Source organism: Chiloscyllium plagiosum, unplaced genomic scaffold (assembly GCF_037043375.1).
Source record: "Chiloscyllium plagiosum isolate Xiang-an unplaced genomic scaffold, Cpla_swu_hap1 HiC_scaffold_22, whole genome shotgun sequence".
In the NCBI taxonomy this organism is placed as follows: Eukaryota; Metazoa; Chordata; class Chondrichthyes; order Orectolobiformes; family Hemiscylliidae; genus Chiloscyllium; species Chiloscyllium plagiosum.
The window spans coordinates 8,397,281-8,415,184 of NW_028270160.1; the positions used below are offsets into that span (position 1 = coordinate 8,397,281).

At 42.1% G+C, this 17,904-nt stretch overlaps 1 protein-coding gene across 5 annotated transcripts in view; it reads left to right on the top strand.

Moving 5' to 3' along the window:
• Positions 1-17,904, top strand: part of wbp1la (WW domain binding protein 1-like a) — a 121,379-nt gene that overhangs the window by 81,998 nt on the left and 21,477 nt on the right. For 4 of the 5 annotated variants that reach the window (XM_043713046.2, XM_043713048.2, XM_087998724.1 and 1 more), the window contains one exon: positions 13,052-13,160. In XM_043713046.2, the coding sequence (XP_043568981.2) occupies positions 13,052-13,160 (109 nt within the window). Of the gene's footprint in view, positions 1-584; positions 736-13,051; positions 13,161-17,904 lie in introns of those variants that run through there. The other variant, XM_043713047.2, reaches the window with a different exon arrangement.

Genomic DNA, 17,904 nt, shown 5'->3' on the forward strand with positions numbered 1-17,904 from the left:
ACTTTTGCTTCAGGATTTTCCTGCTGAAAACAGATTGTTTCTCTGCTCGGGTGCATGCCTCTTTGAAAAACATAAGCATTGTTGAGCTTGGTGAGAATTCATCGTGTAACAACCAACAAAACATTTATGATAAAGTGATCAGAGTTTGAAGTAATCGATCTAGTCATAGGATTTGGAGGTTTGGGGGAAGTGACAGAATCTACTTGAAGTAAAACGTTGGGTACAATTCGGTCAGCTCCTAAAACAGTAGTCACTATTGTTAATAGTAGCCATTAATTAATGATTCAAAAATCCTACATTACAGTAAATAGCTAAGTTGATGTTTACAGTGATATTTACTTACTTCTAACAAATCTGTTTACACTGGATTAATGGAAAACTAGGCTTGAAGTGTTTCATGGAAATCTTTTATATAAATCAGTATCTGGCACAATTGCCCATTCTTTTCAAGCTCACAGTAGAGGTGACTTTGCAGATTGCTAATAGCAGTGATTTTTATAAACTAACTTACTTTGTGTTGCCAGATGGACGTCAGTCGCACAGAGTTTTTGGATCCACCTTAGGTAATCTAGTGAGAACATGTAACGTTTTGGATAGTCTTTGTGGACACTGGGAAGTGAACAGGTTCCTGGCTTGAAGGCATAAATATACAGAGAGTAAATGCAGTTAATGTGAAATACAGGGATTTTAAAACCAGGTTTTGCCATGATTCTGTTTCAGCATTTTATAACTAAGGTAAGAGCCATGACTATAATGCAGTGTTGGATAAGGAAGTTGGCTTAAAAACATTATTGAGGGAACAAAGAAACTGCAAATTTCAGAGGTTTTGATTTTATAAAAGAATATGCACCTATGAGCTTTCGGTGTATAATCATATCTTATTACAAACGGTTTGACCATCTGTTTAGGTGCAGGGAAATAGACTTGCCTACTAACATAAAAAATGCACAAGATTTAAACACTAAAGCTTGAATTATGTAAAATTGATGTTGTACTGCATCCAAGGTAACTTTAAAATCAGATTTGTACTGTCTTAAAGCTGTTTGAATCTTATTTGGGATTTGTTCCTCCTTGACCTGATCTAATTTTGAGAGATTTCTGTTTTATGATTTAGCAATGGAGTTACAAGAGTTTAAACTTGATCGAGTTCATTCTTTAGTTTTTATTGCATTGTGTACTGCTATTTCTTTCAGGATCATTGCTTAATAAATTATGAAATTTGAATTTGTTTATTTGTGAAAGGTCTGTACTCCCCATAATCACCATGTGAGACCTAGGAGCAACTTGGGTTAACACTAGCTCTGATCCTGCAGATAGTTTAGCATGAAATATGATTGTAAGTGATTGGGTCAAAGCTTTGAAATGCTGTACATTAAAGTTCATTCATTTTCTTTTTTCTAATCAACCTGTTCAGAGACATTATTACACACTTCTGGACCAGGTGGGACTTGTGCCCTTACCTCCTGACTCAAAGATAGGGCCATTACCACTGCAACACAAGTCTCCTAAGTTTATTTTAGCTTGTCTTAAAATCTTTGTTGAACAACTTACCTTGTCGAAACTGTGGATGGATGGAGGTGGAGCAAAGTAGTCATGTTATTCCAGAGAACCTGTTCCCCAAGGATGTATTCTGTATCAACTGTGTTGGTTTAGTTTTGTGCTAGTCTCAGTGAGATCATTTAATTTATGATGTGGTCCAACATGGTATGCTTCAAGCTATTTGTTAGTCCAATAGAGTTGAAGTCTTCCACCTTCATGCTCGCTGACTTCTCTTGGTGCTTGGTCCAGGCACATCTTTGTTAAATCCCTATAAGACCTTATTGCTGCCTAGCTCTTAACTTCCTCCACTCTAAAGACCCTCCTATGTCCCTCTGTTCTTTCACTTCCTACCTCTTGAAGTATCTGTAAGGGGGTCCTCCAAAAGCAGTTGCGTGTTTTAGCATACGTCCCCCAACTTTCTAGAATTCCCCTCTAAACCTCTCTACTGCTTTGCACCTCTCCTCCTTTTACATTATGGCTTAATATCTATATTTTAAATTAAGTTTTGGATGATCAGGTCCAATAATTCCTAATGGGGTTTGGTATCAGATTCTGTTTGATTACTTTCCTAAGGTTAGATCTCATGGAATACAGGGAGACTAGCCATTTGGATACCGAACTGGCTCGTAGTTACAAGACAGAGGGTGGTGGTGGAGGGTTGCTTTTCAGACTGGAGGCCTGTGACCAGTGGAGTGCCACAAGGATTGGTGCTGGTCTACTACAGGTACACAATCCTTCATCTGAAATTTTGAAATCCGCAAAGCTCCAAAATCTGAAGTTTTTCTTGTGAAGTTTTTTTTCTGCATAACAAGGTTGTTTGGCGTGTGAACAGGTGACCCATCTCCACACCCATTCGACCCACGTCACTCAGATGTGACGTGGCAGTGTGGCCCAGCACTGGTAGACATCAGTTGTGTCTCAGCACTTGTACTAGTCACATTTGGGTCTGCTGTTAGGTAAGATTCTCTTATTTCACTGTGGAAATAACACTTATTCCAAAATCCTAGAAAAACTGGCCCCAAAGGATAAATGATTATGTACCTGTACTTTTCATCATTTATATAAATGATTTGATGTGAACATAGGAGGTATAGTTAGTAAGTTTGCAGATGACACCAAAATTGGAGGGGTACTGGACAGTGAAGAAGGTTATCTCAGAGTACAACAGGATCTTGATCAGATGGGCCAATGGGCTGAGGAGTGGCAGATGAAGTTTAATTTAGATAAATTTGAGGTGCTACATTTTGAAAAGGCAAATCACAGCAGGACGTATACACTTAATGATAAGGTCCTGGGGAGTGTTGCTGAACAAAGAGACCTTGGAGAGCAAGTTCATAACTCCTTGAAAATTGATACATAGGTAGATAGGATAGTGAAGAAGGCGTTTGGTATGTTTTCCTTTATTGGTCAGAGCATTGACTACAGGAGTTGGGAGGTCATGTTGTGGTTGTATAGGACATTGGTTAGGCCACTTTTGAAATATTGCACGCAGTTCTGGTCTCCTTCCAATTGGAAGGATGTTGTGAAACTTGAAAGGGTTCAGAAAAGATTTACAAGGATGTTGCCAGGTTGGAGGGTTTGAGATATAGGGAGAGGCCGAACAGGCTGGGGCTGTTTTCCCTGGAGCATCGGAGGCTGATGGGTGACCCTTATAGAGGTTTATAAAATCATGAGGGGCATGGATAGGATAAACAGACAAGATCTTTTCCCTGGGGTGGGGGAGTCCAGAGCTAGAGGGCGAAGGTTTAGGGAGAGAGGTGAAGGATCTAGAAGGCACCTAATGGGCAACTTTTTCACGTAGAGGATGGTGTGTGTTTGGAATGAGCTGCCAGAGGAAATGGTGGAGACTGGTACAATTGCAACATTTAAAAGGCATCTGGATGGGTATATGAATAGGAAGGGTTTAGAGGGATATGGGCCAAGTGCTGGTAGGTGGGACTAGACTAATTTTGGATATCTGGTCAGCATGGATGAGTTGGGTCAAAGAGTCTGTTTCCGTGCTGTATATCTCTATGACTCTGACATTCTACTCTGTTTAAAAAGAGCTATAAGTGAGTTGTTGCTTTGTAATGCTTTGTCAGCCATGGCTTGCATGGTGGTGCTTATACCTCCTGAACCCCACAGTCTTGTGTTCAAATCCCCATCTAGGACACAAATCAAGGTTGAAATTCCAGTGCCGAACACTGGGAGGGTTGCAGTGTCACAGCAGCTATCTTTCAATGGGAAATTAAACAGTGGTCTCGTCTTCCCCCTTGGAGGTAAAAGATCCAGTTATTATGCTGAAGATTCAGGGAGCTATCTTTTGTGTCCAGGTTGTATTTCAATCAACATCACAGAGGACTTTATCTGGTAATCTTGCCCTCCCTCTATCTGGGAGCGGTCTGTATGCAAATTCAGTGCTGTGCTTCCTACATTATAACAGACTATTAGTTTGTTCAAAAATGCTTAATTTTCTGTAAAGTGGTTTTGATGTGAAAAGTGTTTTTTATATGTATACGCATTCCTATCTTGCTTTATAGAAAATGCAGCAATAATTATGTTATGCCCATTTTAAATTGAGGTCTGAGCTGATTTCCCTGTGTGTTAATTGGATACAAGTTTATTGACTCAATGGTGCTTATGGTCTTTTTCCCTGCTATCCAGATTCTGTCTTGGATAGTACAGACTGCATGGCTGTTTTAGGAAATCATAAAATGTGGTTTCTCTCATTATTCAACATATTTTTGAAATATGATCACTTTTGTGTTCAGGCAGCCAGTTTTGCATAAGCCTTTCGTGATTCTATATGTCTCAGTAGCCTGCTGTCTGATGTTTTTTGGCTGGGTTGTGGAGGTCCCTTCACCCAGCATTTATTACCCATCCCTAGTTGCCCTTGAGAAGGTGGGGGTGAGCTGCTTTCTTGACCCGCTGCAGTCCATGTGCTGTAGGTAGACCCACAATGCCCTTAGGGTAGGATTTCCAGGATATTGACCCAGCAACAATGAAAGAAATGTGATATATTTCCAAGTCAGGATAGTGAGTGTCTTGAAGGGGAACTTGCAGGGGGTGGTGTCCCCATGTATCTGTTACCATTATCCTTCAAGATGGAAGTGCTCGTAGGTTTGGAAGGTGCTGTCTAAGGTGCCTCGGTGAATTTCTATAGTGCATCTTATAGATAGTACACACTGCTGCTATGGACATTGGTAGTGGAGACAGTGAATGTTTGTAGATGCAGTGTCAATCAAGTGGGTTGCTTTGCCCTGGATGGCATCAATCATCTTGAGTGTCATTGGAGCAGCAGTCATTAAGAGCTCTTGTGGTGCAATGGGGTGTCCTTATATTTGAACTAGGAGACCCAGGTTCAAGTCCCACCTGCTCCGGGGATGTATTATAACATCTTTGAGCAGGTAGTTTGGGAAATACCTTGGGACAGTCATCCAGGTAAGTGGGGAGTGTTCCATCATGCGTTGTTGGTGGTGGACAGGTTTTGGGGAGTCAGAAGGTGACAGTTACTTGCTGCAGAATTCCTAGCCTCTGCTCTGCCGTTGTATCCACTGCTAGTCCAGTTTCTGGTCAATGGTAACCCATAGGATGTTCATAGTGGGGTAATTGGCGATGGCAATGAGAGATAATTAGGTTCAGTTGCACTGGCAATTGTCACTGCTTCGTACTTATGAAGTACAAATGTAAGTTGCCATTTGTCACCTCCTCCCCCACCTCCGTCTAAGGCCCCAAAGGAGCCTTCCACATCCATCAAGGTTTCACCTGCACTTCCACACGTCATTTACTGTATCCATCGCTCCTGATGCAGTCTCCTCTACATTGGGGAGACTGGAAAAACTCTGAGACACCTGCAACAATAAACTCCACTGTCCTGTGGCTGAACACCTCAACTCCCCCGCCCTCAACCCCCCCACTCCACTCTGCTGAGGACATGCAGGTCCTGGGCCTCCTCCATCGCCACTCCCTCACCACCCGATGTCTGGAGGAAAACGCCTCATCTTCTGCCTCTGGACCCTTCACCCCCATGGCATCAATGTGGATTCCCCAGGTTCCTCATTTCCCCTCCCCCATCCTTACCCCAGTTTCAACCTTCCAACTCAGCACCGACCTCATGATTTGTCCCACCTGTCAATCTTCCTTCCCACCCATCCGCTCCACCCTCCTTTCTGACATAACACCTTTACCCCCACCTCCATCCACCTATTGCACTCTCAGCTACCTTCTCCTCAGCCCCACCTCCCCCCACCATTTATCTCTCTATCCCTGAGGTTCCCAGCCTCATTCCTGATGAAGGGCTTTTGCCCAAAATGTCGATTTTCCTGCTCCTCGGATGCTGCCTGACCTGCTGTGCCTTTCCAGCACAGCCCTGGATCTTAACCAGGTCTTGCTTCATTTGACCATGGATTGTTTCAGTATCTGAAGAATTGTGAATGGTGCTAAACATTGTGCAACCATCAGCAAATATCCCAACTCTGACCTTTAAAGATAGAGGAAAGGTCATTGGTGAAGTAGTGGATGATAGTTGGGCCTAGGACACTATCCTGAGGAACTCCTGCAGTGTGTCCTGGAGCTGAGATGATTGACCTCCAACAACCACAACTATCTTCCTATGTGCCATTTATGACTCCATCAGTTGAGAGATTTCCTCAATTTCCACTGATTCCTGTTTGCTAGGGCTTCTTGATGTCAAGGGCAGTTATTCTCCTCTTACTTTTGGAATTCAGCTGTTTATTTTTTTGTCCACGTTTGAACCAAGGTTGTGATGAGGTCAGGAGCTGAGTTGCTCTCCTAGAACCCAAACTGGTCTGCGCTGAGCAGGTGCTGCTTAATAGCACTGTTAATGACAGCCTGTAACATTTGACTGACAATTAACTGTGGATTGATGAGGTGGTAATTGGCAGATTTAGATTTTTTTTAGAATCCCTACAGTATGGAAGCAGGGCCTTTGGCCCAATAAGTGCACACCAACCCTCCAAAGAGTATCCCACCCAAACCCATGCCCCATTACTCTATATTTACACCTAACCTATACACCACTAAACATTATTTAGCATGGCCAATTCACCTAACCTGCACATCTTTGGATTGTGGGAAGAAACTGGAAACCCACGCAGACACGGGGAGAATGTACAAACTGCACACAGGCAGTCACCCAAGGCTGGAATCGAACCCAGGTCCCTGACGCTGTGAGGCAGCAGTGCTAACCACTGAGCCACCATGCCACCCTGCCTATTTTCCAGGATTGCATGTCCCATGCACATCTTGTCAATGACTGCAGTATTCTTGGACTTTTTTTTTTAAGTAGAGGCTAAAGGTTTCAAAGTTGTGTAATATTCAACTTCTACAGTTTAAAAAATCTAGATCTGTAAATTATTTAAGGCTTGTATATGATAAACACTATTTGTCCATAAACTTCATTATCTGATGGCCAAATTTTGAGTAACACTTTTGTCAGCATTGAATTATCCTTATATTTGTGAACATTATAATCATGAGAATTTCCATGTAAGCACATGTCTGTCACAATGTATTTGAAATACTCAGTCATTGGTGATGCTAAAATATTTCCTAATTCACAACCCTACTTTCCCTCTTCCCAAAAAGCTGTACACTTTGTTTCAAACCTCTGCTTTCAACTCCATCTTTCTCTGCCTTGCTGGGTGCTGAGGCATCCTGATCTGCAAAATCAAATTGCTGGGGAAAACTCAGCAGGTCTGGCAGCATCTGTGGTGAGAAAGCAGAGTCAACATTTCTGGTCCAGTGACCCTCCTTCAGAACTGATTGCAACTGATAAAGTTGTTCAGTTCTGAAAAAGGGTTACTGGACCCAAAGCATTCACTGTGCTTTCTCTCCACAAATGCTGCCAGATCTGCGTTTTTTCCAGCAATTTCTCATTTTGTTTCTGATTTCCAGTATCTGTAGTTCTTCTGGTTTTTAACGCTGACTTTTTGCCATTTTACTATTAGCCCGCATCCTGCGCTCCCTGCCACCCTGAATAGATGACTCTGAAGATAGTAATGAAACCTTGACGCTGTAGTTCTTTCTGAAATGTTTAGTACAAAGTGGGACTATTATGACATGGTTGGTAATTTAATTGGGTCTATCCAATTCTTTGCGATCTCCTTTTCTTATCACCACTCAGTCAACGTTTGTTGTTCATCACCAGTTGTCCTTGAAGATGGTAGTGAACCACTAAGTAGTGAACCATAGTGTGGAAGCAGACCATTCGGCCAATCGAATCCAGCCTGTTCCTCCGAAGAGCATGCCGCCCAGACCTAATCCATCCCTGTAATCCGACATTTACCATGGCTAATCCACCTAGTTTACACATCCCTGAACACAATGGGTAATTTCTCATGACCAATCCGCCTAACCTGCATGTCTTTGGATTGTGGGAGGAACCAGAGCATCCGGAAGAAACCCAGACAGACGCCAGGAGAATGTGCAAAGTCTGCACAGACAGTCACCTGAGGCTAGAATCGAACCCAGGTCCCTGGTGCCGTGAGGCAGCAATGTTAACCACTGAGCCACCATGGCATTGCAATCCATGCTGTGTATGGACACCCGCAATGCTGTCAGGAAGGGAGTTCCGTGGTTTGATCCAGTGATATTGGAGGAACGGACATATTCCAAGTTAGGATGGTGTGTGGCTTGAAGGAGAACTTGCAAGAGATGGTATTGCCTAGCATCTGCTGTCTTTGTCTTTCTAGGTGGTAGAAGTTGCAAGTTTGTAAGATGCTACTGATGGAACCTTTATCAATTGTTGCTGTGCATCTCTTGGATGGTAACTCGATGCAGTTAAGAGGAGCTGGAAATGCCTCCAAATTGGGGGCTGTCTTCAATGATAGGTGCATTCAATTGATTTATTCCACATCCATTTTATTATTCTGATCATTTATTACTGCAAGTACAAGGAATTAAGATATGGGAGAATTAACCAGATGTAATAGTAATATAGATCTCTGATAAGGAGAGGTAAGTGTAATGAGTAATTTATTAGTGCTTATTTTAACAACAAATTAAGGATGAAGCACAGTTATATCATTACATGAAAACTTAGAAGAGCTGGGATACAGATCAAGATTGATGAAATTGATGTGCTCGAAGTTTTGGAAAACATTAAGATTGATAAGTCCCCAGGGCCAGACCAGATTTATCCTAGGCTGCTCCGGGAAGCGAAAAAGGAGGTTGCTAAGCCGCTGGCGAGGATATTTGCCTCTGTACTGTCCACGGGAGTCATACCAGAGGATTGGAAGGAGGTGAATGTTGTTCCCCTTTTCAAGAAAGGTAATAGGGAAATCCCTGGCAATTACAGACCAGTCAGTCTTACTTCTGTGATCAGCAAAGGTTTGGAAAGAATTGTGAGGGATAGGATTTATGACTATTTGGCAAAGTATAGCGTGATTAAAGGCAGTCAGCATGGCTTTGTGAGGGGCAAGTCATGCCTCACAAATCTTATTGAGTTCTTTGAGGAGGTATCAAGACAGGTCGACGAAGGTTGAGCAGTGGATGTGGTGTATATAGACTTCAGCAAGGCATTTGATAGGGTTCCCCACGGTAGGTTCATTCATAAAGTCAGGAAGTATGGCATACAGGGAGATTTGGCTATCTGGATTCAGAATTGGCTGGCTGACAGAAGGCAGAGAGTGGTTGTAGATGGAAATTATTCTGCCTGGAGGTCAGTGTTGAGTGGGGTCCCGCAGGGCTCTGTTCTTGGGCCTCTGCTCTTTGTAGTTTTTATAAATGACTTGGATGAGGTGGTTGAGGGGTGGGTTAGTAAAGTTGCAGATGACACAAAGGTTGGAGGTGTCGTCTATAGTATAGAGAGCTACTGCAGGCTGCAGCGTGACATAGACAGGATGCAGAGCTGGGCTGAGAAATGGCAGATGGAGTTCAACCTGGATAAATGTGAATTGATGCATTTTGGAAGGTAGAACTCGAATGCTGAATATAGGATTAAAGACCGGATTCTTGGCAGTGTGGAGGAACAGAGGGATCTGGGTGTGCAAGTTCATAGATCCTTCAAAGTTGCCACCCAAGTGGATAGGGTTGTTCAGAAACCATTTGATGTTTTGGCTTTCATTAACAGGGAGATCGGGTTTAAGAGCCACGAGGTTTTGCTGCAGCTCTACAAGTCCCTGGTGAGACCACACTTGGAATATTGTGTCCAGTTCTGGTCGCCCTACTATAGGAAAAATACAGAGGCTTTGGAGAGGGTGCAAAGAAGGTTTACCAGGATGCTGCCTGGGCTGGAGGGCTTGCCTTATGAAGAAAGGTTGAATAAGCTCGGACTTTTCTCTCTGGAGAGAAGGAGGAAGAGAGGAGACCTGATCGAGGTGTACAAAATAATGAGAGGAATAGATAGAGTCAATAGCCAGAGACTTTTCCACAGGGCAGGATTGACTGGTACGAGAAGTCAAAGTTTGAAGATATTAGGAGGAAGGAATTAAGGAGACATCAGAGGTAAGTTCTTTACGCAGAGAGTTGTGAACGCATGGAGTGCGTTGCCAGCTGTGGTGGTGGAAGCAGAGTCATTGGGGACATTTATGCGACTGCTGGACATGCGTAGGGGTGCGTAGGTTAAGTTATTATATTTTACATTAGGATTAAACCTCAGCACAACATCGTGGGCCAAAGGGCCTGTTCTGTGCTGTACTTTTCTATGTTCTATGTTACAACATTCAAAAACTGTCCAGGATATGTTGATATGTTGTGCAATAATGGCTTCTTATCGTCATAACTTGCATATATAAAGCACTTTCATATAGAGACATGTGCAGCGATCCTCCAAGGCATAATTAGAAATAAAAAGTAAAGAGAGGCATTAAAATGCGTGCACTAAGAGGTGTATTTAGAGGATGAGAATCAGATGGAGAGGTGGAGAAATTTAGAGACCATTCCAGAGTGTTGTTCCAAGTAAGACAGCTGAGGATAGGATGACTGAGTTAGAACAAATAAGGTAGAGGGGGTCAGGAGTCACTGAAATGTTGGGTTTTCAGGACGATAGCAGGATGAAAGAGGTAGAGTTGGTGAGTGTTACTGCCATTAAGGGATTTGAACAGGAGGATGGAAATTTCAAATTGGAGACATTAGGAAACCAAGCCCAGTGTTTGTTAAGGAAAGACAGAGTGCACCTGAGTTTAGATGAAATTTATGGAGGGTGAAGATTAACATGTTAAACAGGTGAATATTTGACTTTCAGAGGCATTAATGAGGATTTCAGCAGCAGATGAGCTAAAGTCAGGTCAGTGAGACATACAAGTTTCAGAGAAGAGGGTAGTGGTGGAGAGTTGCTCTTCAGACTGGAAGCCTGTGACCAACAGTGTGCTACAAGGATTGGCGCTGGATCTACTGTTTTTTGTCATTTTTATATAAATGATTTGGATGTGAACGTAAGAAATATGATTAGTAGGTTTGCAGATGACACCAAGATTGGAGGTTCAATGGACAGTGAATAAGGTTACTTCAGCGGTACAATGGGATTTTGATCAGATGGGCCAATGGGCTGAGGAGTGGCAATTGAAGTTTAATTTGGATAAATATGAGGTGCTGCATTTAGGGAAAGCAAATCCTAGCAGGAATTATACACTTAATGGTAAAGTTCTAGGGAGTGTTGCTGAACAAAGAGACCTTGGAGTGCAAGTTCGTAGCTCCTTAAAAAGTGGAGTTGCAGGTAGATAGGATAGTGAAGAAGATGTTTAGTATGCTTTCCTTTATTTGTCTGTGCATTGAGTATCAGAGTTGGGAGTCTTGCCAGTATCTAAGTGTGAAGGAAATTGCAGCTGTCTGATATTGGATTCTGACAGTTAACGTAAGTACACTGTACAGTTGTGGCTGAACAGGTCATTGGTTAGGGCTCCCTGCTATAGGAAGGATTTTGTGAAACTTGAAAGGGTTCAGAAAAGATTTACAAGGATGTTGCCAGGTTTGGAGGATTTGAGCTACATGGAGAGGCTGAACAGGCTGGGGCTGTGTTCCCTGGAGCATCGGAGGCTGAGGGGTGACCTTATAAAGGTTTATAAAATCATAAGGGGCATGGATAGGATAAATAGACAAGGTATTTACCCCAGGGTTGGGGAGTCCAACACTAGAGGACATAGGTTTAAGGTGAGAGGAGAAAGATTTAAAAGGGACCTAAGGGGCAACATCTTCACACAGAGCGTGGTGTGTGTGGAATGAGGTGCCAGAGGAAGTGGTGGAGGCTGGTACAATTACAACATTTAAAAGTCATCTGGATGGGTATATTAATAGGAAGGTTTTAGAGGAATATGGGCCGAAAGCTGGCAAGTGGGACTAGATTAATTTAGGATATCTGGTTAACCTGGACCCGTTGAACCAAAGGGTCTGTTTCCATGCTGTGCAGCTCTAAGACTTGATAGAATCAATGCTGAGAGGTTGTCTCTCCTTACTGGGAAGCCTAGAACTGGGAGGTATAATCTCAGGCTAAGAAGTCAATCATTTAGTACTGGGGTGAGGAACTGACTCATTTTTAGAATTCGGGGTTCGGAGATGGTGGCTTTGATCTTCCCAGTGTTTAACTGAAGGAAATTGCAACTGTCCGATATTGGATTCTGACAGTTAGCGTAAGTACACGGGCAGGGACATGAGCTTCACCTTGGGAGCAGAGTTCTCCGACTCCATTCACCAATGGAGGAGAGATTCTCTTGACTGTTGATGCCAAAAGCAGTGGAGAGGTTCAAGAGGGATAGTGCCCATTGCTCCATTTTCTCCGAGGGATTGATGTCATTTGTGACTAATCGGGTATTGTTGCAGGGATCGGAATGGGGAGATTGAAGGATGCACTCATGGGGAATAATGGGCTGTGAATTGTAATCATCATATAGATTCTTTCTGATTCGGGTTAGGATACTAAATGTTATATTTTTAATGCTGTCAGTTTTTATTTTAAACTGAAGCAGTTTGGCAGTCATTGTGCATTAGTTCTAGGTGGAAAGCTAATGTGATATCTTTACTCATCAGCTGTAGATTTTCCTGATGATAATGGGCAGACTATTTATTTTGATCGGGATTCAATGACCCATTAATTCTTCAGTGTAAACCCTTATGTGTAACATTACTCTGAATGAACCAGTGTTACAACCACACCTGCTAGGTCCCTGCATTAGGTTTACGTGAGGTCCTGAGGCCAACATTGCAGGCCACCACCAGGAATACAGAAGAAGAACATACTAAGGGCTCTCAATGACCCCTTGTGACAATTGCTGTTTACTTCAGAAGGGTAAAACACAAAGACCAAAGAACAGTTTATCTTCCTCATTGGATAGAATTGGGTCGTTTGGGTGAAATTAATTTTTGATTTTCAAGTTAAGGATAATCCAAACCAATTCTATCCCTTTCCCATGAATGAGCCATGTTACCATAGAATAATAAGTTCCAGCCAGTGATGATGGGTGAAGTGGGTGGTTAGTGAACTTTAGTCTTTTGGTTGCATAGCAATCATTGGCATCAGTAATTTTCTTTCTCTGTCTCATCACCACCATAATTCTTTTTCCTTCTCTTCTTTTTGAAGTCTCAAGAAAGAGAGGTGTGCATCGGAGTGAACAACCAGAGTTACTTCTGTGAAACAGGACACTGTTGTGGAGAGTCACAATGCTGTAACTACTATTATGAGCTTTGGTGTAAGTACTGACACACACAATTCTTACTGATTAGTATTGTTTGTCACCAGTTTTTGATGTGAATCACAAGTTTTATTTTACCAATTTGTATGGCTTCTTTTTAGGGTCTCTTTTTTTTCTAATGTGCAGAAAAGCCATTCTCTTCTTCTACCTTGAAAGCAGTGGGTCACAGGGGCACATGTTCCATTGCCAGGAGTCTCTCACCGTGTAACGTCATTGTTGTGCCTTTATGGATGGCTGATCATCAAGACACGGTTATCTGGTTATTTGTTTGTGGGATGTTGCTGAGCCATATTTCCTACATTTCATTGTGCCTGAAGAAAGAAGGTGTTTCTTGCACCAGGATTACAGTTTTGTTGATTATTTGTTCACTGAATATGGTCCTCATTCACAAGGATTGGCATTTATTGTCTATCTCTTGTTGCCCTGAGTGCTCTATTGCTCATTCAGTCCCTCCAAGAGTTTGGGATTAGTGTTACGTGTCAGTCAGACAGACTAAGAATTGCAGATTCCCATCCCTGATGAATATTTTGAACTGGTTGGATTTTTTTAATGGATAGCAGTTTCATATCAATTCATTGACATCAGAGGACCTCGATTATCCGAATTTTGGATTATCCAAACACGACTGCAATGTCCCAATGCTTGGCTAAACTGGGGTATCCAGCATTCGATTATCTGAACAAAATACTGCCTGCCTATGTCATTCAGATAATTGAGGTTCCTCTGTATCTGATAAAATAAGCACCTGATAACACCATATAAGGTTCAAATAGCAAGTTTCAAGACAAAGCTAGTGGGTTGCAGCTGAAAGGTCAGCCTACAACATTATTCACTTACTTTTTGATGTTTCCGTTAAACTATCTGCTTAGTAGAAAAAGCAGAGTGTGGATTGAATTAGTTCAAAAATTTGCCTTAATGTTGCCAGGGTTGGAGGGTTTGAGCTATAGGGAGAGGCTGAATAGGCCGGGGCTGTTTTCCCTGGAGCATCAGAGGCTGAGTGGTAACCTTATGGAGGTTTATAAAGTCATGAGGGGTATGGATAGGATAAACAGACAAGATCTTTTCCCTGGGGTGTGGGAATCCAGAACTAGAGGGCTTAGATTTCGAATGACAGGGGAAAGATTTAAAAGGAACGTAAAGGGCAACTTTTTCATGCAGCGTGTGGAACATGTATGGAATGATCTGCCAGAGGAAGTGGTGGAGGCTGGTACAACTGCAACATTTAAAAGGCATCTGGATGGGTATATGAATAGGGAACGGTTAGAGGGATATGGACCAAGTGCTGGAAAATGGGACTGGATTGATTTCGGATATCAGGTCAGCATGGCCAAGTTGGACCGAAGGGTCTGTTTCCGTGCTGTACATCTTTGAACCAGTGTTACAACCTGTTAGGTTCCTGCATTAAGTTTACGTGAGGTCCTGAGGCCAACAATTATCTCAATGCCATCTCAAAATTCCTCTGTCCAATGAGCCCCATTTGACCTGTGGATTTGTTTTTCCTTCCGTTTGGCTTGTGAAGTGGTCGGAGTGGTTTTTCCTGGGTGGGGGAATGTTATAACTTTATACTGAGTGTCACATACTAGCGTTGACTTGGCTTTAATCTAAGCACAGTATTGGGGCACTACAGGTGGCGTAGAACTATTTGTACAAAATAGAAAAGTCTTGGCCCAGATAGTGAATCAGGATCCACATTTGACTTCAATGCAAAGTCCAGTCCTTAGTCAGCATCAATACCAGAAATTATCAGAAGCAAGTCTTCAGATCCGTTCTGCATGTTGATCTTTGCCTTGTCATACCTGATATTGTGCTCTGTCCTACGCTGGAAGAAATATTTTGAATAGAGATCACTGCTAAAGTGGTGAGACTGGGGTCTTCTGGCTCAAAGCAGGGCACTACCACTTCAACACAAGACCCTTAATTTTAGTTGAACTATTTACAGGTTGCTGTTACAGATATTTTCTAATTAGCCTGTTTTGACACACCTCTGCAATAGATGGGGTCTTGGGGCTTAAAGCCAGGTCTCCTGACTCCAAATTATTAAAATCAGGAACCTCTAAGATTTCAAGGCTAGGAAACATATGTTTATGGTGAGAGGAGAAAGATTAAAAAAAAAGACATCAGGGGCAATTCTTATACATGGAGTGGTTCGTGTGTGGAATGAACTGCCAGAAGAAATGGTGGATGTGGGTATATTTAAAAACATTTAGATAAACAAATGAAAAAGAAATGTTTGGAGGGAGATGAGCCAACCACAGGCAGGTGGCACTAGTTTAGTTTAGGATTATGGTCAGCATGGACGGGTTGGAGTGAAGGGTCTGTTTCCGTGTTGTGTAACTATAGAGGAACACTGCTACCATAGCACAACAGCCTTCCCAAGTAGAGTCGCTACTTTATTGTTAAACATCAATTTGTTCAGATATGTTGTGATGCCTTGAGCTGATGATTCAGAGATGCCTTCAACATATTGTCTAGCTATCACCATTGTTAACAGCTAACCTGAGAATGCAACTTTAATAAAAAGGGTTTTGTGATTTACACATGAAAGAAGTGAAACTATCACTGTATTCTAACAGATGAAAGGCTTAACGGACAATCAATTCTTCAATGTATAATTTCACTTGCATCACACTGTAAATTTTTGCTATAAATTCTGTGTTACGATTGAGCCCTCCACAATCACCTGATGAAGGAGCATCGCTCCGAAAGCTAGTGTGCTTCCAATTAAACCTGTTGGACTATAACCTGGTGTAGTGTGATTTTTAACTTTGAGCTGATGATGTTGTGAGCATGTTTTCCTAACCCACTCCAGCACCACAATAATCCTTAAAGTCCAAAGTTAAAAATCACACAACACCAGGTTATAGTCCAACAGGTTTAATTGGAAGCACTAGCTTTCGGAGCGACGCTCCTTCATCAGGTGATTGTGGAGGGCTCAATCGTAACACAGAATTTATAGCAAAAATTTACAGTGTGAAATTAAACATTGAAAAATACAGTGATAGTTTCACTTCTTTCATGTGTAAATCACAAAACCTTTTTTTTAAAAAGTTGCATTCTCGGGTTAGCTGTTAACAATGGTGATAGCTAGACAATATGTTGAAGTCCTTAAAGTCCAGGTAGTGTTGCTTTTTTTTTCTTTAAGAGACAAGTATTTTCTTTGTGGAGAAGGGTCATTGATGTCTTCGGATCTCACAGCTCATATACACACTCAGTGCCACAACTGTTTCCTATTTATGTTTGGATATTTTTAATCAACCTGTTCAGAGTTGTTATGGAGCAGGTGAGACTTGAACCTTGACTTCCTGACTCTGAGGTGGGGACATTACCACTCTGCCATAAACACTCCCCTCCCTCCAACTCCGGTGGTGTTGCTTTTGTTTTTTAGAATTTGACCTGTTTTTCTAATCAAACTGTTCAAAGATACTATTCTACACTTCTGGAGCAGGTTGGACTTGAATCCAGGTCCAGGGGTAGGAATGTTACCAGTGTTCCACAAGAGGGCTTCTACACTGACCACCATTTTAAAAAAAAAATCTGTGTTTTCTAATTAACCTGTTCAGAGGTGACATTGCACATCTTTGGAGCAAGTGGGTCTCTCCGCTCAGGGATGGGACGATACCAGTGCACCCCCAACCTCTCCCAAACTTGACAGTATTGTTCTGCTTAGCTGCTAATAGAAAACCACCTGCAGTAAGATGTAGAATCATCAGACATTTAGGAAGAAGATAAACTACTTCTTGCTTTGTAACGGGCAGCCTGTATGTCAGTCGGGGTGATACAGTAGCGCATTTATTACAATGCAAATTAGGAAAATAAATACATTTTGAAGGATGAGGGGGAAGTCTGTTGTGTCCAAAAGGCCATTTCCCTCGTGATTAATACAAATTGTAAATCGCTTTTGTTTACCCGTGAACTGTGCCATTATTAATCCATCTCCTGAATTGCCACATTCTCTACAGCTCCTTTGGGTGGTTCACAGATTTGTACATGATTTGTAGTGGCTCCCCTCTTAAGTCGTTTTCTGTGCAAGGATCTTTATACATAAAATCTAAAAATAGAAGACCATCATGACATTTAAAAATAGATTCAAACTATGTTTCTCCTTTAATATTTCCAGTAGCTGTCTTGTGCTGTGTAACTCAAAGCTGTCCTTTAATGAAAGCATTTCAATTTTACTGATTGTGGGAAATGTTTTATCGTGTTCATGCTTGTGAAATGGTTCTTTGGATGGATCTCCTTGCTCTCTCGACCATCTGACTTGGGCAATATCCAGTCAGAGAACCTCAGAATCCCTTTGTAGTGTGGAAGCAGGCCGTTTGGCCTATAGAATTTGTATCGACCTTCCAAAGAGTATCCCATCCAGATCCATCCCCATAACCCTGCAACTCTCATAGCTTCATATCCCTGGACAATAGGGAAAATTTAACATGGCCAGTGCACCTAACTTGCACATCTTTGGACTATGGGAGGAAACTGGAGACTAGAAGGAAAGCAGTGTAGACATGGAGAGAATGTATACAAGCTCCATTCTATTCTGATGGTGGATTTGAACCTGGGTCCTTGGTGCTGTGAGGCAGCAGGGCTAATGTTTTTATGACTGTTTCCTGTCATAAAAATGCTGCTATCCCTGTTTGTCCAATGTAGTGTTAGTTACAGTTCTTGAAAGATATTTTGTAAATGTCGTCCATTTTGCAAAAAGGCAGAAAACTAGCCACCAGGATATGTGAACATCAACTAGCCA